At 38.9% G+C, this 24,978-nt stretch overlaps 2 protein-coding genes across 4 annotated transcripts; one reads left to right on the top strand and one right to left on the bottom strand.

Annotated features, from left to right (window-relative positions):
• The first annotated feature begins 396 nt into the window (after positions 1 to 396).
• LOC139755332 (uncharacterized) lies at positions 397 to 19,375 on the top strand. 3 transcript variants are annotated; one of them, XM_071673486.1, is made up of 4 exons: positions 397 to 525; positions 3,019 to 3,220; positions 5,336 to 5,542; positions 10,316 to 19,375. In XM_071673486.1, exons 2-4 carry the CDS (start codon positions 3,035 to 3,037, stop codon positions 12,491 to 12,493), a joined length of 2,571 nt encoding a protein of 856 aa, XP_071529587.1. In that variant the 5' UTR covers positions 397 to 525; positions 3,019 to 3,034; the 3' UTR covers positions 12,494 to 19,375. The 3 variants fall into 3 exon arrangements, with proteins under 3 accessions (XP_071529587.1, XP_071529585.1, XP_071529586.1); XM_071673484.1 differs by lacking the exon at positions 397 to 525 and adding an exon at positions 582 to 1,401; XM_071673485.1 differs by lacking the exon at positions 397 to 525 and adding an exon at positions 1,409 to 2,604.
• On the bottom strand, positions 19,224 to 24,725 carry LOC139755333 (peptidyl-prolyl cis-trans isomerase-like). Its single transcript, XM_071673487.1, has 2 exons — positions 24,362 to 24,725; positions 19,224 to 19,903 (listed from the first exon to the last, which is right to left on the bottom strand). The coding sequence occupies exons 1-2, from the start codon at positions 24,428 to 24,430 to the stop codon at positions 19,478 to 19,480; spliced, it is 495 nt and encodes a 164-aa protein (XP_071529588.1). The 5' UTR covers positions 24,431 to 24,725; the 3' UTR covers positions 19,224 to 19,477.
• Positions 24,726 to 24,978: the final 253 nt, after the last annotated feature.

Genomic DNA, 24,978 nt, shown 5'->3' with positions numbered 1-24,978 from the left:
GGACGACGCTGCCGCTGGCAAGGCTCGTCGTCATTGACGGAAACTCGGAAAGTTGAGCGACTTCGTGCAATAAGAATATACTGTTTTCTGTTGAGACTTTTACTTTTTTTATTTGTTGTTCAGCCACAGTGAATACCATCCATGGATATTCACCAATTTGTGACAAATGTCTTGGAAAGGGTTGCGTGATGGAGCATACCGAGTTTAACGTGGGCCCATGGGCGTGTGATCAAAGGGGTACCTGGCCGCTACATCCTAACGGTTCGCATGAGATGGTGAAATAATCAGGTTCTTGCGTTCTTACATATTTTTGTTAGGAAGGTTATACAAATGGTCAGCAGCTCTCATCTTGGGCTGAGTCCACATCGTGTCGGGAGGTGTTAACAATGCAGCAGCTGTGTACATTATTTGAATGGAAGAAAGTCTCTTGGTGCACCCGAAGTGCTATGGCGGGTGTCTAGCAGGAACCTTTTGTTGCATCCGAGACACTGTAGTGTGTTGAGGTGGTGCTACGTCGTATCCTGAGTGAGTCACAGTGTACCCTTGCTGCCCGCCCAACGTTCTGTCACAAGTACTTACTATGATCCAGCAGTTGGTAAACAGTGTTGTTGTCCACTTGTAATATCCCTGCCGAAGTGTGAATGTACATATACCATTTTTTTTTTCATTTCAATAAAACTCACTGTTGAATGTACAGTAGTACAGGACTGAACATTTGGTTGTTCACATCATCTTCCACATGTTCAACACCATTAACCCTAGTGATGAGCCTAGAGAACGCTGTAACAAAATATCAGATCCATTTTTCTTACAGTATCCTACACGAAACGCAAAATATGCCCTGCTTGTGGCCACGTGGGTAGGGTGAAAGGGTAAACAGAAATTACGAGAAAAAAGGAAGAAAAGTTTGACATTAAATATTTGTGGATTTAAGTCTTGTCAAAACCGGAGAAAGTGAAAAGTGATTGTAACTACAAGTTTGTATGTTTGACAGCCTGGGAATAGTTCTTAAATAGCGTATGATTGATAAGTTTAATCCTAAGAGGAGTCAGAAAATATACTGAGGAATACTTTCAGAAAAAAAAAAAAGCCGAGTGAACAATGCAAAATGATCGTACAGATAATTAAAATGGTTGAACGAATTATACGATAGAAAAGACTGGTTAAGTGACAGTTCCGCTAACGTTACACTTATTTTTCTCTTTCGGTGATAGAAAATCCTATCAACAATGATATACACATGAACGCAGGTCAATGACGTTACACCATTGACGTAAACGTCCTCCAGATGTGGCTAAGGAAAAACTTACTGTCAAAGAGGAGTCCTTGTGGTCGTCAGCAGGTCTTTAGTGATGGCAGTTATCTCCGTTTTTATTAGAAAGAAATCGTTAATAATACTTGGTAATAAAATGAATTAGATTTTGTGGTAGAAATTTTTCTTTTAGGTACACTATTCCATAAAGTGCTCAGCTGGTGAGTTAAGCAGGGCGGCTACCATTACTTTAACAAACATTCACTCTGAATGTGAGGTAATGTGAAGAACACGTTGTTCTCCGTAAATTATTGTGGTGCAAATTGTGAGACAAATGAGTTTGGCAGTCCTGTATAACATTGCTGATTGGTTTGGGTTGCTGTACTCCTCAGTCCACGAGCTGGTAGGGGATTATTGTAGCTCCTTTCCTAGAGGAAAAGTTCACACCTTGTACTTTTTTATGTTACAGATGAATTTATAACCTTTGTTGTTGACAGCTGGTCCCCTCTGTATCATATATGGTAGAGCATTCTTGTGCAAAAATAGGCATAATATATGAGTGTGATAGTAATACGAGATCTTAATCGGAATTTCAGATTTCTCAGTTTTACTCAGTGAATTAACATATGTAATTTTGTGTGATAATTATAAAGATCAGGGATGATAAGGTCACAAGATTGAATTTGGCAGACATTAGTGGTAATGAATAAGTAAACAGGTAATTCATAGTATCAACAATACGTGAACAAGTTATCATCAGTTAGGCAGAATACAGATAGAATATAAGAAATCCGTATCTAAAGCTCTCGGTCCAGCATGCTCAAGATAACTGCCTACTTGAAACTTGAGTTTATATTGTTGGCTGTTTACCATGTGGTTATATATCCTGTATCATATTCTTGCTATCAGAATATAAAAGTGTGAAGTTTCTTGCTTTTCTCAGTTACTTATGATATTTTTGTGGATTCTTTCCATACTATAGCACCCAAAAAGTGCATGAGTAATATGAATGTTTAGTGCTGGGTGTTGTGTTGGAAAAGGAAATCTGTTATGTGTACAATTTTGCAGAAAACAGAAGTCATACGAAGATTTGTTAAGGGTGTTGATGCTTCATCTGAAGGAGTGGAAACGTAGAAGGATTTTAGATAAGTGCTGTCCAATGACTTTGGTGAATGTTATTGATATGTAAACTGTACAGTTTATGTTTATGAATCTTTTATGGTTGTTCAGCTATTTTGTCTTTAAAATTTGGCTTCATGAACGGACAGTTGATCCTTTGAGGAAAAATCTCTGGCTTTTTTCTCTGTTTCCATTTTAGAAAAGTATTGCAGGAGGGAAACATCATGCAAGAGGTATGGGTAGTATTTCTCCCCTATCTTCAGGGATAATATTTATATTTATTACACAGGTGATATATTCAGATCCATAATTCATTGCCTTTTTTTCTAAAATCCCTAATCTAGACATTGCCTGGTTCCAAGAATTAACCTGTATCACCTAAGAATATTTCATGCCAACTGATTTTTGCTTTTCTATGTAAATTTTATCAGTCAACATTTCTTCTTGCTTCATTTATTATATATTTTTTCTTTACTTATGTCATGCACAATGTTTTATATCAACTTTGGTTTTCATAAATCTGTAGATAGTGTTGTCTGGTTATTAACAGTGATACTTAAACCATGCAGTTGGGAATTCATCTTGCTGATTTTATTTTTCGTAAGAAAAATATTCCTGTGTGATTATTTGCCCTAATTGTTTTTCAGGCGTGTATTCTCCATCATGAGTCACAGTGCAGGTGACATGTTTGCCATCCTTCCCTCCACCATAAGACCAAGAAGGATCCAACCAGGGAAACGAACTATTTTGGTGTCAGTTCTTCTGTCATTCATGTTATTAATGTCACAGCTTCTTCGCGCCCTACAATTAGACCAACCTCCAAGATTGACAAATGTTCATATTATGCAGGTAAAATAATTACCTTCTTGCTTACTTATACACCACAACCCCTTTTTATTGAGTTCCCGCAATGCTCAGAAAGCCAGCCACATTCAATAGCCAGGACCATACATAAAGAAGTATAGTGATACTGAGAGTCTGTTTTGGTTAGGTGAGTGTAGAGCACTTAAGGATTAGAAGTTCAGCATCTACAGCGTTAATGTTTCATCTTGGGCATGAGGTATCCTATAATATACTGGATCAGTGTATGTAATGTTGAAGAAAAGGTTGGTGTCCAGAGAGAAGACAAGAAAATGCACCTCATACATTTTTGAAGTGTGGTTTCAGATTATATGTCTGGTGTAAAGAAGTTCATAATTGGGTTGTGAGAGTTTTGTAGTATTTATCATGTAAATGTGAATATGTTTGTTCATGAGATATTTATGGAAGTGTGAGACTGGAGAGATTTGTGTTTAAGACTGATTGGTGTTTGGTGGTTATGAAGTGGCTGCTAGAGAGAATTGGATTTTGTTCAGTGTCTGATTTGTTTTCCCCCTAATATATTTAGCTATATGTATTTTTTTTTACCAGACATAATAGCCTGTTTGTTGCTAAGAATACTGTTGCAACAATATAGAATGCTATGTAAATAGTTTTAACTTTTAGATGTCATTTTTGCACTAAAAGAGCTGAACAACCATTAGGTTCTAGTTGCTTACAAATTCCACAACTTCAGTATATAACATTGAGAAAGGTAAAATTTTTTATCCAGGATTACTCAGTAGAGGCTTTGTTATATCTTTTTGTTGAAAGATTTTTACAATCCTAAGCTTGTGAATAGATCTAATTATGGCCACCATTGAAACAGAGAAGGGGCCAGGTGAGGATATTCCCTCAAAGGCTCAGTCCTCTGTTCTTAATGCTACCTCGCTAATGTGGGAAATGGCAAATAGTATGAAAGAAAAATATATTCCCTCAAAGGCCCAGTCCTCTGTTCTTAACGCTACCTCGCTATCGCGGGAAATGGCGAATAGTATGAAAGAAAGAAAGATATATGAATATATGAATAAAAATGAAGTGAAGTGTTTTAGATATCTGGGAGTGGATTTGGCAGTGGATGGAACCATGGAAGCAGAAGTGAGTCACAGGTTGGGGAGGGGGCAAAAGTTCTGGGAGCGGTGAAAAATGTGTGGAAGGTAAGAACATTATCTCGGAAAGCAAAAATGGGTATGTTTGAAGGAATAGTGGTTCCAACAATGTTATATGGTTGCGAGGTGTGAGCTGTAGATAGGTTTGTGTGAAGGAGGGTGGATGTATTGGAAATGAGATGTTTGAGGACAATATGTGGTGTGAGGTGGTTTGATTGAGTAATTAATGAAAGGGTAAGAGAGATTTGTGGTAATAAAAAGAGTGTGGTTGAGAGAGCAGAAAAGGGTGTGTTGAAATGGTTTGGTCACATGGAGAGAATGAGTGAAGAAAGATTGACAAAGAGGATACGTGTGTCAGAGGTGGAGAGAACAAGGAGAAGTGGGAGACCAAATTGGAGGTGGGAGGATGGAGTGAAAAAGATTTTGAGCAGTCGGGGCTCCCGAACATGCCAGAGGGTGAAATGCGTTCAAGGAATAGAGTGAATTGGAACAATGTGGTGTACCAGGGTTGACATATTGTCAATGGATTGAACCAGGGCATGTGAAGCATCTGGGGTAAACCATGGAAAGTTTTGTGGGGCCTGGATGTGGAAAGGGAGCTGTGGTTTTGGTGCATTATACATGACAGCTAGAGACCAAATGTGAACGAATGTGGACTTTGTTGTCCTTTCCTAGCGCTACCTCGCACGCATGCAGGGGAAGGGGGTTGTCATTTCATGTGTGGTAGGGTGGCGACGGGAATGAATGAAGGCAGCAAGTATGAATTATGTACCTGTGTATATATATGTATATGTGTGTGTGTGCACATGTATGTATATACATGTGTATGCTTGTGGGTTGGGCCATTCTTTCGTCTGTTTCCTTGTGCTACCTCGCTAACACAGGAGACAGAGACAAAGTATAATAAATAAAATATGGATAAATTATATATATACCACTTTATGCTAGGTGCATAACTATAAGGCGCATTATATACACAATTTATTTTTCTTTCCAGTCATTGACAAGTCTTAATGAGGAAACAGAAGCACCAGCATGTATGAAATCATACTTGGGAACTCCACCTAGCCATTACAGCTCACCCTCCCATTCATGCCACCACCTTCCTGCACCACGTGGTTTGTGTTCACTTACACAAGCCTTATTCTTTAGCAACAAGCCTCTCGACTGTCATCATCAGACCAAAGTCACTTTTTGCATCTTGGCAAGTATTCTTAATGTCTTTCCCTATTTCCAGGCCTTTTTGTTAATGTATGGTATTCCTTTTTTGTAAGTCATGTTAACAAATAAGACAATACAGTTATTTTATTTGTCAGATACTTTATCAAAATCTAGAAGTGTCCATTCTCTTCCCTTGTGTTAAAATCATGTTGTGGTATGTCACTCTAGTGGGCTAGTAATTTCATTTGTGCACTTTAGTCTGGTATAGATCTGTGCTGACATTCATATAAGAAATTGTTAATAACAAGGTGCTTCATTGTGGTTCTTTATTAGAAGGGTTAGTGATAGCTGCATAGTGAGTCACCACTTTAGTGGTTGTCAAGTTGCACTCCTCTGACTCAGATAGCTGTCCGTTCTTTCTGCCTCACCTTCTCATGGACTTTCGGCATTCTGTCCACAAACATGCAGAATCTCTCTCCCTGTCATACACAACACTTTACAACACATAACTCACACAGCTCATTCTTCATAACTCTAGATTTTCTGTGGTGAATACTATGTGCTAGCCCAGCCTTTTGGCAAAATGATAGGAGCATCAATAGAAGTAGCAGGTAGGAACACTAGGTAGAAGCAATCAATAGTAATATTAGGTAGGATCCTCTGCAAACACTGCGCTAGACTGGCCATCAGTCAGTGGCCTGTTAAGGTGAGGCATTAAAGGCTAAAAAGTGGCACTGGAGTTCACTAGTTATGGAGACTATTTCTGTGGTCACACCCTTGAGAGAGTTCCTGAAGGAAACAGGCATCAGAGATATAAATAGAATAGATAGATATGATAGAGTTGATAGAGATGCTCTGTGGAAGGTATTAAGAATATATGGTGTGGGAGGCAAGTTGTTAGAAGCAGTGAAAAGTTTTTATTGAGGATGTAAGGCATGTGTATGTGTAGGAAGAGAGGAAAGTGATTGGTTCTCAGTGAATGTAGGTTTGCGGCAGGGGTGTGTGATGTCTCCATGGTTGTTTGATTTGTTTATGGATGGGGTTGTTAGGGAGGTGAATGCAAGAGTTTTGGAAAGAGGGGCAAGTATGAAGTCTGTTGGGGATGAGAGAGCTTGGGAAGTGAGTCAGTTGTTGTTCGCTGATGATACAGCGCTGGTGGCTGATTCATGTGAGAAACTGCAGAAGCTGGTGACTGAGTTTGGTAAAGTGTGTGAAAGAAGAAAGTTAAGAGTAAATGTGAATAAGAGCAAGGTTATTAGGTACAGTAGGGTTGAGGGTCAAGTCAATTGGGAGGTGAGTTTGAATGGAGAAAAACTGGTGGAAGTGAAGTGTTTTAGATATCTGGGAGTGGATCTGGCAGCGGATGGAACCATGGAAGCGGAAGTGGATCATAGGGTGGGGGAGGGGGCGAAAATTCTGGGAGCCTTGAAGAATGTGTGGAAGTCGAGAACATTATCTCAGAAAGCAAAAATGGGTATGTTTGAAGGAATAGTGGTTCCAACAATGTTGTATGGTTGCGAGGCGTGGGCTATGGATAGAGTTGTGCGCAGGAGGATGGATGTGCTGGAAATGAGATGTTTGAGGACAATGTGTGGTGTGAGGTGGTTTGATCGAGTAAGTAACGTAAGGGTAAGAGAGATGTGTGGAAATAAAAAGAACGTGGTTGAGAGAGCAGAAGAGGGTGTTTTGAAATGGTTCGGGCACATGGAGAGAATGAGTGAGGAAAGATTGACCAAGAGAATATATGTGTCGGAGGTGGAGGGAACGAGGAGAAGAGGGAGACCAAATTGGAGGTGGAAAGATGGAGTGAAAAAGATTTTGTGTGATCGGGGCCTGAGCATGCAGGAGAGTGAAATGAGGGCAAGGAATAGAGTGAATTGGAGCGATGTGGTATACCGGGGTTGACGTGCTGTCAGTGGATTGAATCAAGGCATGTGAAGCGTCTGGGGTAAACCATGGAAAGCTGTGTAGGTATGTATATTTGCGTGTGTGGACGTATGTATATACATGTGTATGGGGGTGGGTTGGGCCATTTCTTTCGTCTGTTTCCTTGCGCTACCTCGCAAACGCGGGAGACAGCGACAAAGCATATAAAAAAAAAAAAAAAGATATCATTTGATTACAGAATATGCAGTGTTAGGCTAACTGCTCTAAATTTTCCAGGCATTAATTTGGATCCAATTGCCCTTTGTATTAGGTGTTGCATATTCTTTCTATCTATATCTCTGAGGCCTGTTCCCAACTGGAATTCCCTCATGGGGGTGGTCATAGTTGTAGTCTCCATAACTAGTGACCTCTAGTGCCACATCTTATCCTTTAGGGCCTCACACTTATAAGGCCACTGGCAGAGAGCCACTTTAATGCAGTGTTTGTGTATTCCATTATGTATGTCTGCTATACTGGATTGATGGACTTTGCTCCAGTAGCATCAGAGGTTTTGCTAGTCTTTTTAGATATAGCTAGATTTCCTTAGGTTCTAGTACTTAGTTCTGCATGGTCATTTATTCCAAATATTTCCCATTTCGATATATATATATTTGAGGGCATGATCATCATAGTGATTAAATATTCCATTTGTATTTTTTTCTTTTCTATATATACATATTTGCCATTTCCTGCATTAGCAAGGTGGCGTTAAGAACAGGACTGAGCCTTAAGAGGAAATATCCTCACTTGGCCCCCTTTTTTGTTCCTTTTGGAAAACTAAAAACTGGGAGGGGAGGATTTTCAGCCCCCCCCCCCTGCTCCCTCCCCTTTTAGTTGCCTTTTACAACACGTAGGGAACATATGGTTAGTATTCTTTCTTCCCTATCCCCAGGGATAGTGTTTTATCATTAAAACAGTATAAAAAAGAAAAAAAAATTATATATATTTCTTTTTCATTTTTTTTTTTTTTTTTTTTTTTTTTTTTTTTTTTTTATACTTTGTCGCTGTCTCCCGCGTTTGCGAGGTAGCGCAAGGAAACAGACGAAAGAAATGGCCCAACCCCCCCCCCCATACACATGTACATACACACGTCCACACACGCAAATATACATACCTACACAGCTTTCCATGGTTTACCCCAGACGCTTCACATGCCTTGATTCAATCCACTGACAGCACGTCAACCCCTGTATACCACATCGCTCCAATTCACTCTATTCCTTGCCCTCCTTTCACCCTCCTGCATGTTCAGGCCCCGATCCCACAAGATCTTTTTCACTCCATCTTTCCACCTCCAATTTGGTCTCCCACTTCTCCTCGTTCCCTCCACCTCCGACACATATATCCTCTTGGTCAATCTTTCCTCACTCATTCTCTCCATGTGCCCAAACCATTTCAAAACACCCTCTTCTGCTCTCTCAACCACGCTCTTTTTATTTCCACACATCTCTCTTACCCTTACGTTACTTACTCGATCAAACCACCTCACACCACACATTGTCCTCAGACATCTCATTTCCAGCACATCCATCCTCCTGCGCACAACTCTATCCATAGCCCACGCCTTGCAACCATACAACATTGTTGGAACCACTATTCCTTCAAACATACCCATTTTTGCTTTCCGAGATAATGTTCTCGACTTCCACACATTCTTCAAGGCTCCCAGAATTTTCGCCCCCTCCCCCACCCTATGATCCACTTCCGCTTCCATGGTTCCATCCGCTGCCAGATCCACTCCCATATATCTAAAACACCCCACTTCTTCCAGTTTTTCTCCATTCAAACTCACCTCCCAATTGACCTGACCCTCAACCCCACTGTACCTAATAACCTTGCTCTTATTCACACTTACTCTTAACTCTTTTTCATATATGTCTGCCATTTCCTGCATTTGTGAGTTTCCACCATGAACAAAGAAATGGCTTCATTCGCTAACATCCAATCTCTAGCTCCCTATCCACTTTCAGACTGCACAGACCTTTCTATGGTTTCCCTCAGTTGCCTCTCATATCCTGGTTTAGTCCACAGACAGCCCAACATCCCATGTATACCACTCATTCCAACTCACTTTATCCCTTGCACACCCCACATCCTCCTCCTCGTTCAAGTCCTGAACCTTCAAAGTGTCATTCACTCCATTCTTCCACCTACTACTTGGTTCTATTCCCCTTTTCCTTGTTCCATCTACTTCTGACATATATACCTTCTCAGTCATGCTCTTCTTATGTCCAAAGCATTTCAGCAAACCTCTTCAGCTCTTTCCTATGTAACCCCTTTTACTACCACTCATCTCTCTTATCCAACATACCTCATTTTATCAACTCTCCTCATGCCACATATTTTCCTCATATCCACTCTTCTTTATGCTTTTCCCTAAGGTCAGTGCCATGCATTCAGTACAGCACCAATGAGACTACTATACCATCAGACATACCTGTCTTTGCCCTCAGAGACAGTAATCTCTCCTTCCACACATTCCTCAATGTGCTCAGGACCTTTGCCGCTTCATCCATCCTGACTTACTTCAGCTTCTATGATTCCATTTGCTGCAATATTTACTCCCAGCAGGTTCTCTCCATTCAAATTCTCACTCCAAATAACCTGTCCCTCTTCACTGCTTAATAACCTTGCTTTTATTCATATTACTTTCAAAGAAATGTATGGTATGATCAATGAATGATTGGAATATATTTCTCAGGATTAGCGTGCAACAGATGGGTTTACTTCCACATCCCAAGTTTGTATAATTTCATTAATGATTACCATTATTTTAGAACTTTCTTGAGTGTGTAAAGCTTAATCTGATTATATTTCTTCTTTTGCATTCTTATTGAATTCATATGATTTTGAATTTAATTAATATTTATATAGGTATTTTCAATTTCAGGAGTCTGGGCATATATCATGTAAGTCACCGCCACAGTGTACAAACTTAAATCATTACATTGGCATTTTTAATGAAGAGGAAGCTGGAATCCAGTGGAAACAAGTGAAGCTATATTATTTGGAGAGTGCAGTCATATCTGAAGTTACTAAAGATAAGCATTTGGGCTTCATTTTTATAAAATGTTCCAACAGTTCAGGACTGATAGAAGACTTGGGACAACCTCAGTATGATGAAGAGTATGCCCTTGAAAATGTTGACTCTCTCTCTCAAATTTTTCTTTATCCAAAGAAATTTCCAAAGATTGCACATAATTTAGAACTGAAGAATAGAGTAAATGTAAATTTTGTGATGATTGATTCACTATCAAGAGCTCATTTTTACAGGTCCTTGCCAAAGACTGTTGGAATTTTAGAGAAATTGCATGAGGATGCACATCAGAAGGTGTTTGATTATCAATTTTTCCAGGCAGTGAAACAGAGGACATATGAAAGCCTACAAGCTCTTTTCTCAGGTTATGTAGACATGACAGAAGTACCATTTGGCACATATGATAATCCCACAAACCCATTGCCTATATCACAGTTATTTGGCCTTTATAAGAAGAAAGGTTATAGAACACTTTGGCTTGAAGATTTGTGCTGGAACTGGGAATGGGGATTAGTAAAGGATTTAAAGGTCATAAATGACACACTTACTGGCCCAGCTTTATGGCAGAAATTCAAGAGAGCACTTATTGATGCAAATATTGATGATGTTGATGTGACTTTAGCTAGCTGTGATATTCTGCAAAGTAATGGTAAGAAGGATCCGTTTCATGATTTACCAGCTGTATGCTTTAATGGGAAGCATCATCATGAATATATATTAGAATATATTCAGCTGTATCAAGTGGCCATCCAAGAATCTGGCCAACCTTTTTTAACGTATACAACCACTAATGTTGCTCATGATGAAACTGGAGTACGGATACAGACTCTTGATGAACCTCTTGCTAAGTATTTGAAATTTGCTGCCAAGTTGAAAAACACCATCACCATCCTTTTTTCAGATCATGGAAACGGTTATGGTAAGTTTATTCAGTCAAGTCCAGAAGCTTACGTTGAAACCTTTAATCCATTTTTGTTTATACTGTTTCCCAAAGATGTAGAAGATTATTTAGGAGATGTTCAAACTAGAATTTTAAGTGATAATGAAAATCGATTGGTTAGTATGATTGATTTGCATAATATGCTTTTACACCTGATTGGTGAAAGAAGCAAAGTAAGTGACAAAAAGTTTTCTGAGCAATATATAACTCCTGGTGGACTTTTGACCAGTATATCAGTAACCAGGACTTGTAATGATATTCCTCTCCTGCAGCCTAACTTGTGCATATGCAGGAATTTTGAGACATCAGTTGAACCAGGTCATGTCCACATGGCTCTTGCTGACTTCGGGTTGGGAATTTTAAACAATATGATTTTAAAACAACATCGAGAAGGAGGGGGCACTAGTTTCGGTAACTGTAGGCCTCTCAAGGCTGTTCAGTTAAGAAAGGTCCGGGAGACACGCATTTCGGTAGATTTAATCCAGTACAAACTAGATGTTTTTGTACAAGCTTTGGAAGAAAATAATGCTGAAGACAGGAATTTATTTTTCCTTACATTAGAAGTGGGATCCAAGAAACCATTATTGCGTCTGGTGTCCTTTGAACGCATGAATGCCCATGCAGTTTACAGAAGCTGTCAAGATAGAAGTGTTGAACATAAATTATGCATATGTAACTTTATGCAAAAAAAAACTGGCTTTCTTGATTCTTTCTTTTTGTTTAATCTTATCCCAGAATTTAGCCTTTTTAATAAGAATTTGAAAAGAAGTTCCAATACCCATTTGATAAACTTCCTAACTAGTCCACTTTTTGGGATAAAGCCTAAAATTGATGTTGCATATCCAAGCCTTAACCCTTGTCTTTTTACCATCATTCATAACTACAAGTCAGGCATTGTCTTGGCAGCAGCAAATTTTTGTTCAACATCTCATGAGCTAGAAATAACAATGGAGGCAGACAATTTACACCTATCATGTGAGAAGCGTTCAAGGTTTTTACTTCATTCTGATGATGTCAAAATGCTGCTTGGGGGCATTGAAGCAAATCCAAAAGTAGCATGGCACTGGAGTCATTACATAAGAATTCAGTAAAAGAAAAATTTTTTAGTGTACAAATAAAAATGGTAGAATCAGCAAAGAATTATATTGAGAAGGAAAGTATACAAGTGAATACATTGAAGAGATAGATGGAGAAAATAAGAGGAAACGAGATGCGAAAGCAAAGGCTAAACCTGGTCAAAATATTGACTACATTGGTTAGGGAAACTAGTAACAAAGCTGTGAATACAAACAAATAAATGAACATATGATATGTTCTTGTACTTTTCAGTTCTTATGCAAAGACAAGCCACAATTGGTTTTTAGTATCGATGCATCCTCCTTTCTTTGAACAACAAAGATGTGTAATGAACTAACTTTTTTCATGTTTCCCTCTTCTTATGAACTATCCACCTTAAGAGTCAGGTCTACGAACACCATAGTTCATATTAATTTCTCCCTTTTTTCTCATACTCTTCATTTTTCCTTTCATCTAAGGTGGCCACAAGTGAGGCATTTTTTTTTCCTGTGCCATGTCAGCAATTTTAAAATGGAAAACTGTGAAATACATTAGTATGGGCAGCAACAAAGATGTGGAATGAACTGATTTCTTTCTGATTCCCTCTTCTTATAAACTTACATACACCATAGTTCATATTAATTTTTTTTTTCTCATACTCTTCATTTTTCCTTTCATCTAAGATGGCCACAAGTGAGGCTTTTTTTATTTTTGCCTGTGCCATGTCAACAAGTTTAAGATGGAAAACCGTGAAATACATTGAAGGTAGATGGAATATTCTGAGAAACTTGCATGCTAAAGGGAAAAAGTTTTGTATAGTTGGTATGAATGATGATAGAGAATATTCTTCAGAAATCACAGTTGAGGAAGAAAATTGATACAGAATGTCAAGTATGGTAGGTGTAGAGGATGGATGAGATTAAGATCATTTTTTATAAGCGAGATATTGATAAAAACTTATTTACAAAGGAACTTATAAGCAGTGGTGACTGAATTATTATAGTCTGTAACAATGAAATTTTTTTGAGGTATTGATTATGAAAAAGTTGAAATGCGAAATATATTTTAAAGGACAGAAGATGGAGAGGCTTTTATGTTTTATCAAAATGGATATTAGCATAAAAGCCAGTATTTTAAAGGAACCAAACCCTTTAAACAATAATCATACAAAAATGGATGTAAAGTTTAGGGTTATTGAAATTAGGGGAATGATGAAATCAGATGGGCAGGAGATGGAGGCATTAACTTTTGAGGTAGATGCTGCTGCCAGTGAAATACCAGTTTTGAAAGGAATAGAGATTTCCAGAGCTTCTTGGGAAGTAATGAAAGGAAAACTATGAGGTGTGGTTGAGTGAAGTGGAAGGATTGGACAGCTTGCATGAAAGCATGTTGCAAAATAACCTGTAACTGTATAGCAAATACTTGATACATACATACGATGCATTCAAAATGAGAGCTGTTATAGTAGAGAGTGGTTTCTTAAGTAAAATACTACATTGGTATGGGCATTTAGGCAGTAATGGTTGTGTGTACTGGAGGGATTGGACAGCTCGCATTATAGTATGTTGCAACATAACCTAGAACTTTATAGCACAAATACTTGAGACACAAGATGCATTCAAAATGATGAAAAGAGCTATAGTATTGTACAGAATGGTTTATATAGTATAATACTATAATGGTATGGGCATCTAGGCTAAAATACTACAATGGTATGGGCATCTAGGCAGTCACAATCACTGTTATTTAATGAAATAACTCCTACATGCCTGGGGAGTCGAGTTTCAGATGAGCATGTCTGGGGGAGAGTTGGTTAAGATTGGGTTGAAAGGGCAGTGGTTTAGTGCTTGTCAGGTCATTTTGGTATGTATTGTCAATGTTATGCCTATTGTTGCAAGTAGAATCTGGAAATGTAGCTTGTTGAAATGTGAATTGAGTGATCTATTTATTTCCGATTGTAAATTGGTGGTTAGTTATGGAGTGTATTGGATGGGAATAGGGGCGTGTTTTTTCAGAATTAATCCAATTCAAGAATTTATTAAGTGATTATATGACCACAAGTTGTATTCAGAATATATATAGGTAATATTTATCAGATGTCAGTATTTATCTTTTATACAGATTGCAAATAAATCTAGATTTCTTGTTTAGCATTTTGGATAATTAAATCATTCACTAACCTAAAATTAAGTGGATCAATCCTTTACTTTAAAGGGTGTATTGTGATTTTTGCAACTGTTAATGACTAAGGTAACAGTTGTTGATTGGAGTGCATTATAAACTTTTTTTTTTTTTTTTTTTTTCCGGTCTCCCGCGTTTGCGAGGTAGCGCAAGGAAACAGACGAAAGAAATGGCCCAACCCACCCCCATACACATGTATATACATACGTCCACACACGCAAATATACATACCTACACAGCTTTCCATGGTTTACCCGACGCTTCACATGCCCCGATTCAATCCACTGACAGCACGTCAACCCCGGTATACCACATCGCTCCAATTCACTCTATTCCTTGCCCTCCTTTCACCCTCCTGCATGTTCAGGCCCCGATCACACAAAATCTTTTTCACTCCATCTTTCCACCTCCAATTTGGTCTCCCTCTTCTCCTCGTTCCCTCCACCTCCGACACATATATCCTCTTGGTCAATCTTTCCTCACTCATTCTCTCCATGTGCCCAAACCATTTCAAAACACCCTCTTCTGCTCTCTCAACCACGCTCTTTTTATTTCCACACATCTCTCTTACCCTTACGTTACTTACTCGATCAAACCACCTCACACCACACATTGTCCTCAAACATCTCATTTCCAGCACATCCATCCTCCTGCGCACAACTCTATCCATAGCCCACGCCTCGCAACCATACAACATTGTTGGAACCACTATTCCTTCAAACATACCCATTTTTGCTTTCCGAGATAATGTTCTCGACTTCCACACATTCTTCAAGGCTCCCAGAATTTTCGCCCCCTCCCCCACCCTATGATCCACTTCCGCTTCCATGGTTCCATCCGCTGCCAGATCCACTCCCAGATATCTAAAACACTTCACTTCCTCCAGTTCTTCTCCATTCAAACTCACCTCCCAATTGACTTGACCCTCAACCCTACTGTACCTAATAACCTTGCTCTTATTCACATTTACTCTTAACTTTCTTCTTTCACACACTTTACCAAACTCAAGTCACCAGCTTCTGCAGTTTCTCACATGAATCAGCCACCAGCGCTGTATCATCAGCGAACAACAACTGACTCACTTCCCAAGCTCTCTCATCCCCAACAGACTTCATACTTGCCCCTCTTTCCAAAACTCTTGCATTCACCTCCCTAACAACCCCATCCATAAACAAATTAAACAACCATGGAGACATCACACACCCCTGCCACAAACCTGCATTCACTGAGAACCAATCACTTTCCTCTCTTCCTACACGTACACATGCCTTACATCCTCGATTATAAACTTATCTAGTCTATTATTGTAATAGAAAGCAAGTTCAAGTTTCATATGTACAGTATAAGTGATAGGTGCCAATGCTGTATTTGAAGTACTGCTTGCAGATACATTATTTTTATATGCACCATGACCCTAAGATATAGATTGTTGTTTGGAAGACAGCTGTACATAAAACGAATTATTTTTAAGTCACTCATTATCCACTTATCAATCATAAAAGGAGATGTGTCTTTCAAATAGTTTTTAAAAGTTCATTCAGTACAGGCAGTCGTCGTTTTCATAAAGCTGTTGTACCACTTATAATCTACATTTCCGTTAATAAGCACTTTTCTTCTGCAAGTCCCCAGAATAGATTAGCAGCTTCAAATATCAATATATAGTCCATAAAAGCGACCTATATATTTTCTGATGTAAATAAGCAATTTTTTTATTAAACTATATTTCGTAATTGTCTTGTTATTTGTCCTGTTCTTTTTTTCTATGCCTTACAAAATACAGTAGCGCTTATGAATTTTCCAAACATTACTTAATACTGTACATCATGTGATAAGCCCCTAAATTATTAATTTTTGGTAAAGACATTTATAAACTATGCATAGGTTTTTCTTATGTAAGCTCACTTTTACATGGTAGACTTTAGAGCACTACCAAGCAAAATTCAAGTTACTCTTGCCCATGACCATTATACTGACAATCTATGTACGAGTGGTCATGTGTTGGAATTGGGTTGAGGGAGAGGAAAGCAGCTCCCAAACTCTTAAAAATAAGGTTGGAGGTATGGTAGAGCTTCCAATAATTGGATATCTGCATGCATCTTGTATAAGCATGGCTGAACGAACTGTGGTGGGCTTCATTTTATCCTCTAAAGAAGGCAGTGTTAAATATATTATAATTCGTCCCTAAACATGCAGTATGATAAATCTTTAAAGGAAGCCAACTTAGGATGCTATGATCACTTACTAACTTGCCCAAGATTCCACAATATATACATTATATTCATACAAAAGGACAAAGCAATTGATGTTTAGTGTCTTGAAACCTAGCATCAGCAAGGCAATTAGACAAATTTCTGTGGACACTTCCATTCCATTGTATACATACTGTTTAGTCTACCATTTTCCCCTTAAAGAATATTTCTATGGGTGCCCATGATCTAACTTCAAAAATATGATGTGGCATGACCACCTTTTATCTTGTTCAGAAGGTAGTATCCTTAATTTAACAATTGTCTCGCATGAAAGCAGTCATTCTTCTTGATAAAAAATATATATTTGCTGATATCCAAGTGGAAAATGAAATGCCACAAGCCCAAATGCACTCTTTTGTATAATTGTATGGGGAGTTACACAAAAGTGCACCGAGGCTTCTCGTGTTTCATTATCTCTCATGGTCCATATCATTATATGACGACCTTCCCCTCCAGAGACTCGCATCAAGGGGTGGCCATGGCAAGTCTCCACTCATCACTGTCCGTTCATGCCTCCCTCACATACACCATTCCACTCATGCTTCCACTATTTGCCCATGCCACAAGTGGTCTTCCAATCACACCAACCCCCTTAATTGTATTATCATACACTCTCTTTGGAAACTCCTGGTCTTGCATTCTTTCCATATGCTGAAACTGCCCCAAAATATTGTTTCACCCTTTCTTCCACAATTCACTCCCTGCCATACCACATCCCATACACCCATTCATTTTTCTTCATTCCATCTAGTCATACCACACGCTCAAGGAGTTCATTTCCACAGCCAGGATTCTTGACCTCTGCGACTCATTTCTCATCTATGTTTTGGCTGCATAGGTCAGGGTTTGGAGGACTTGGCTGTCCTTTAAACTTCTCTTCACTTCCATACACCTCTACCTTTCATTATTCTATTAAGGGACCAAACGACTTCTACCTTATACTCCTCTCTCCTTCCATATCACCAACTTACCCAAGACAGTTCCTAGATACTTCTATTCTCTCACTTCGTCTTTCTTCCCCATATCCAAAGCATAATTTGATATACTTCTTTCCATCTATATTGTTTTACAAAATCTATACTTTGTTTCCTTTCAAACATCACTACTTTTACCTTCAATCACCTACACAAACAGAACACACACAACCTGCTTCAACTCTCCTCTTTCAGCAAACAGTATCATCCGCAGAGGCTTGTCACCCTCAAGGTTATCAGCAAATACCAGATCATGCACAATACCAACCCACTGCAATATATTCATTGTCAAGTTGCACCCCTCTGATCCAAATAACACTCGACATCCCTGATCTCATACCTTTCTTAACTATATGTTCCTTTGTTGAGCACCATGTTCTATCCTTGCCTTTTGACAATATGAGCAATAGATATTACGTAGGAGCAGGACGTGGTAGGAAATCAGTAGGAACATTTGGTACAAGCCTCTGCAAACACTGCACTAGAATTGCCCTCTGCCATTGGCTTGTTCAGGGTGAGGCAGTACACACTAAGAAGCAACACTGGAGTTCACTAGTTATGGAGAGTATTGCCACGAACTTCAGTTTCTATTGAGATATGTATCGATATAGTATTCTACCCACATACTCCTTGCATGTCAAACATGACATTGGCAGGCTGGAAGCCCTCCCCTTCCACTTCAATTTCTAAATAATTGAACATTAGCAGCTAAGTTTAGCATCATTGTCCCTGTTGAAAGCTCAGGCTTATGGGGAGCACAATTTTGGTATAGCTTTCATCTATCTATATCTCCAAAATCAGCTTCCACCAGGGGTGGCCAAGGGAAGTGTCTTCATAATTGGCGAATCAGTGCCACTTTCTAACCTTTAATGCCTCATCCTTAATATGCCAGTCACTGAGCAACTTTTAGCACAATTTCCAGAGACTCCTACATTATGTTCTTGCTGATTACTAGTAACTAATGCTCTGGACTAATGTTCCTACCTACTTACTACTACCACTATATCTTTTATGCTCGTTTCCTCTGGTTAATTCCATCAAGAAGGTAACCATGTCTCCAATTAACCCTGACCTTACACTAATGCATGCATCCTTCCACAATTTTTCTTCCTCTAGTGGTCTTCCACTCACATTTCCCCATTACACGAGCAGTTAAATATCAAGGGCAATATGTATTTTGTAGTTAAAAAATATTTCACTTGCAGCACCTGAATTCTGAAATTGAATAAAGCCCAGTGTTATGAATTTGTATGGCTGCTCCCATTTGAAAAAAATCATCAGGACTGGCAACGTTTGGTTTCACAAACTTCACACCTATTATGCATAAATTCATACCTTGATAATATCAGGACAAGGAAATGTTTATCGTTTCTTGCTATTTATTAATGAATGATACGACGACCAACACTGAATATCAGTCTCGTGTCGCCATTCATGTACATAATGAAATTAAACTTATAAACCTGTCAAAATGTTTACTTCTAAACCAAACGAAAAGCACAATGAATGACATCTACAGCTGGGTAATAGTATCCTTGCCCACGCTGTTGACTACTAGACAGATTCTACAGGTTTTAATTGGTGGGCATAATGCTTTGGTGATGGAATGCTTCAATTACAACTGTCCACAGTTGGCGATAACCAATTTTTTAGAGGTTTCACCACTGGAAGACCCACATCCCTCTAGCTTACGAACTACATCCATGCCCTCTGTCACACATCCAAAGACAACATGCTTGCCATTAAGCCAATCTGTTTTGTTTGTGCAAATGAAGAACTGCGACCCATTGGTATTAGCACCAGCATTGGCCATAGAGAGAATGCCTTCATTTGAGTGATCCAGCAGGAAGTTCTCGTCTTCAAATTTTTGGCCATAGATGGATTTTCCACCAGTTCCATTGCCAGCTGTGAAATCACCACCTTGACACATGAAGTTAGGGATAACACGGTGGAATGTAGACCCCTTGTAGCCAAAGCCTTTTTCGCCAGTGCACAAGGCACGGAAGTTCTCTGCAGTCTTGGGAACTACATCAGCACGAAGCTGGAAAGAAAACCCATTTAGTACTGTGGAATCAAAACCTTCCCCAAACACAAATTACAAATATCCAAGAACAAATAGCATACTCCATTACATACCAAAACAATGTTGTAATCAATCAATTAAACTTCCACCAAATTCACGAGTGGATAACACATGATGAATTTTTTTTTCATTAGTTATGTAAATACATTAAACATGTCAAAATCAAAAGACCAAAATAAGGTTTAAGTGCATTGCAGTTTTCACACCAGAACTCAATTCATTAATACAATACCTTAGCCTACAGCCTATAAACAATTTTCTTTTTTACATGTTTATACCTGTGATATCCAAGCAATATTCAAGTTTATACTAATTCAAATAATCTGGCAACATCTAGAGTTTACCCTAAATAAATGCAAATAGCATGCAATATTTAGAATACGTTAACAAATAACTTGGCGACACCAACTTATGCATAGAAGGGAACATTTACAATTCACACAAATACTACCAATTTTAAATGGCACCAGACCATTAGGTCCTAAAGAGGCTGTCTGAAAATGGGAGGGAACAAAGATTAACGAGGTTGAAATACCAAGTCTATCAAAAGACGACAACTTTTAAACTTACTGTAAAGCTAAGGTGTAATGTCATTCATGGGATTCACGCAAAATACATAGTCTGCTGAAACATCTTTAATACTACTTTCAACTATACTGTATGTTATTAGTCCCACTGAAATAGTTCACCTCAAAGTAAAACTTTGGCCAAGTTTATATCCATTATGAGACATCAGACTAATCCATTCTTAAGTACCTCATTAAATCGAGATTATCGATGCCTTAAATGATAATAATCAAGCAACAATTGAAGTTACACTAAACAAAATAAATTTTACAAAACTGAACATACAAATTTCATACTATAGAACTACAAACAACCTAGCCGCAATTAGTATATATAAACAATGTGCTGTGGTATGCAATCATTTGCCTCTTTTCATTTACTGTGATTGCCAAGCTACTTCACAAGTAGAATAGCAGTTTAATGGTTTAATTGAGGAAACAGCTTAAGCCTGGGAATTTTCACAACAGAAACTTGCTGAAGATAAACCTTGTTGAGACTGGTGTGATGTGATAAGGTTTGTAATTTTTACATAAATGCTTTTCATAATTAAAGATATAACCAAGATGTGGGTGAGCATTTGTGAACGAGATAAATATGTGATAGAACAATGTATGGTGTAGAGATGAAGTATTCAGCATTAATCTTCAAATCCATTTGGATACAGTATGTTTATTTGTACTTTGTTCTTGCATGATATTTGCATTTACATTCAAAATCATGGGCAGAAAACCATTTCCTCTAATAATTCTATGTATGATTTGATGAATGATCACAGACAGCTAATTTCTGTTTGAAAGCATGGTGGAATAGTCATGTACACTTTTCAGAGAATTGTCAGTACTCATTATCATTAATATCAGTAGCAGTAAGTTTGAATTTCGATGTCTCCCGTTAAATAGGAAGAGAGGAAAGTAATTGATTTCCAGTGAATGTCGGTTTGTGGCAAGAGTGCATGATGTCTCCACGAGTTTAATTTGTTTATGGATGGGGTGGTTAGGGAGGTGAATGCAAAGGTTTTAGAGGGAAGGGCACGTATGCAGTCTGTTGTGGATGAGAGGGTTTGGGAAGCGAGTCAGTTGTTGTTTGCTGATGATACAGCACTGGTGGCTGATTTGGATGAGAAACTGAAGTTAGTGATTGAGTTTGGTAGTGAAAGTTGAAAGTGGGTGTGAATAAGAGCAAGGTCGTTGGGTTAGCTAGGGTTGAGGGACGAGTTAATTGGGAGGCGAGTTTGAATGGAGAAAAAGTGGAGGAAGAAGTGTTTTAGATATCTACGAGTGGACTTAGCATAGGATGGAACCATGGAAGTGGAAAAGAATCACAGGGTGGGGGAGGGAGCGAAAGTTCTGGGAGCACTGAGGAACATGTGAAAGGTTAGGACGTTATCTTGGAGCAAAAATGGGTATGTTTGAAGGAATAGTAGTTCCAACAATGTTTTGCGAGGCATGGGCTATAGATAGGGTTGTGCAAAGGAGGGTGGATGAGTTGGAAATGAAATGTTTCAGGATAATATAAGGTGTGAGGTGGTATGATTAAGTAATGAAAGGGTAAGATATGTGTGGTGATAAAAAGTGTGTGGTTGAGAGAGCAGAAGAGGTTATGTTGAAATGGTTTGTACACATGGAGAGAACGAGTGAGGAAAGATTGACAGAGGATCTGTGTGTCAGAGGAGGAGGGAACAAGGAGACCAAATTGGAGGTGGAAGGGTGAGTGAAAAAGATTTTGAGCGATCGGGGCCTGAACATAAGAGGGGGAAAGGCAAGCAAGGAATAAGAGTGAACTGGAGCGACGTGGTATAACGTATATATATATATATATATATATATATATATATACACACACAAATTTCCTGCTTGCATTCAAGAGGGAACAATGGCTCAATGCAAACAAATGAAGTATAAACCAGTTTCTCACTCGAATCAGCCACTCGAGCTGTATCATCGGCGAACAACCGAGTCGCTTCCCAGGCCCTCTCATCCCCAACGGACTGCATACTCGCCCTTCTCTCCAAAAACTCCTGCGTTCACCTCCCTAACCATCCCATCCACAATCAAAAACAACCATGCTGCAGACCGACATTTCACTGACAACTAATCACTCTCTTCCTACTTATACACATGCCCTACATCCTTGGTAAAAACTTTTCACTGCTAGCAACTTACCTCCACACCATATACTCTTCATACCTTCAACAATGCATCTATCAACCCTACCATATGATTTCTCCGGATCCATAAATGTTATATACAAATATATCTGTTTTTCTAAGTATTTCTCATTCTACAAAGCAAACACCTGATCCACACATCCTCTACCACTTGTGAAAACACACTGCTCTTCCCCAATCTGATGCTGTACATGCCTTCTCAATCAATGCCCTTCCATTTAATTTCCCAGGAATACTCAAAAACTTGTGCTTCTGTAGTTTAAACACTCACCTTTATCCCCTCTGCCTTTGTACAATGGCACTATGGATGCATTCCGCCAATCCTCAGGTACTTAATGATCCCTAAAACTTAATGATACTCTAACCCAAGCTCATTTGCCCTCTTTTTCAACCCTTGCACCTTTCTCTTGATCTCCCGCCACTTTCTTATATACATCTCCCAGTCGTCTTCACTACCTCCTTGCAAGTATCATCCAAACGCCTCTCTTTTCTCTTCCACTAACAACTTGACAATCCCACCACTCGCTACCCTTTCAAATCAGCCCACCTCCCACATTTCTCATGCCACATGCATCTTTAGCAAATGCATTCACTGCTTCCCTAAGTACATTCCATTCCTCACCTACTCCCCTCACACTCTCCTCTCCAACATTTTTTTTAAAAATCTCTACAAATCTTCACCGCCTCCGCAAGATATAGTGTTCAGACATCCCTCAAGCTAGTCCTCTGAGCACATTAACATCCAAGTTGCACACCCATCACATATCACAATCCAATAATGCCCTTCCACCATTTATCCTACTCACATAAACTTAAGTACATCTCTATAAACCAGGTATTCCCAATCACCAGTCATTTTTTTGGCACAATGCCACAAGCTCTTCATTTCCATTCACAGCAAAGAGTACCCCATGCACATCAATTATACCCTCAGCTGCCACATTACTCACCTTGGCATTTGAATCACCCATCACTAAAACCCGATCTCGTGAATCAAAGCTGCTCACACAGCTGCTCCCAAAACACATGCCTCAAGATCTTTCTTCTTATGACAATGTGCACACGCACCAATAAACACTCCTCTCTATCCACTTTCATTTTACCCTTATCAAACCAATTTATTTTCTCACTATCACATATTGCCACAATTCCTGCTTTAGGAATAGGGTTACTCCTTTCTTAGCTCTTGTCCTCTCACCAACCCGACTTTACTCCCAAGACATTCCCAAACCTCTCTTCCCCTTTACCTTTAAGCTTCGTTTCACTCGAGCCAGAACATCCAGGTTCCTTTCCTCAAACATCTCTATTACATCCACACACATGGACACCTAAATACGAGCCTTCGAGGAGAATGAGCACTCCCCGCTTGACTCCAGTTTCCCCTTTTACTAAAACAAAGTTGTACAAGAATTCTTTGAGGCTTCCAGTACAAGCGGTACTCATAGCTTAAAAGAAATTCTCCCTAAGCAACGATATCTTATCACTGAAAATTATATGTCAGTATTCAATAAAAAAAATCAAATATAGTGCCTAGAGAGGAACTAATAACTATACGCCTAACAACGTGATACTACCTACTGAACATGTACTATTATGGGAAGCCGGCCTGTTGACAGTTCAACTGTCAACTCTACTAAGTTTTTCCTTTAAATTCAAAAAGTACACTGTTAAAAGTCACTAACTTCCATCACAATCCTGCCTGCAGGGTCGCCCCCGATGGTGACATCGAAGAAGACCTTTGGGTTGCCCATGACGAAGATTTCTCCAGCACTTTCTCGAGAGACTACAGGAACAGCTCTGCTGTACACTTGCTTCTCCAGGTAAAAGACCCACTCGCTTGCCTCCAGCTTTCGGCTCGCGGAACAATATGCATATTCCACCAGGAAATTTTTTGATACTGTATGATATTCTTATATTTTCATACCATCATATCAATTTGATATGTGTATATCAAAAAGATTATTCATTTATTTCTTATTTGTCTAAAATTATCATAATCACAAGATAACCGTGGAACTAGTTCTCAGCGCGGATAAAAATGATCTTACGATGGAATGGAAAATTCCACTACTCTCATAGTTTAAAACGTGTAGGAAATCAGTAATTTCATCTCATACTTATTTGATATAGTTTCATTTCATAAAAATTGCTTTAAACGAGATGCTTCTCTTTTCCTATTTAAATGATATCATTAAATTATTTGACAGGATGGGTATTCAGATAATCGTACAGGGGCTTCAACCAATCAGATCTCGCGACGGCCCACGCCAATACAGGAGTTAGGACGTGATTGGTTACC

Source organism: Panulirus ornatus, chromosome 19, assembly GCF_036320965.1.
Source record: "Panulirus ornatus isolate Po-2019 chromosome 19, ASM3632096v1, whole genome shotgun sequence".
In the NCBI taxonomy this organism is placed as follows: domain Eukaryota; kingdom Metazoa; phylum Arthropoda; class Malacostraca; order Decapoda; family Palinuridae; genus Panulirus; species Panulirus ornatus.
Note: the sequence above shows the minus strand (reverse complement) of the source record. Positions and strands in the feature narration are given on the sequence as shown.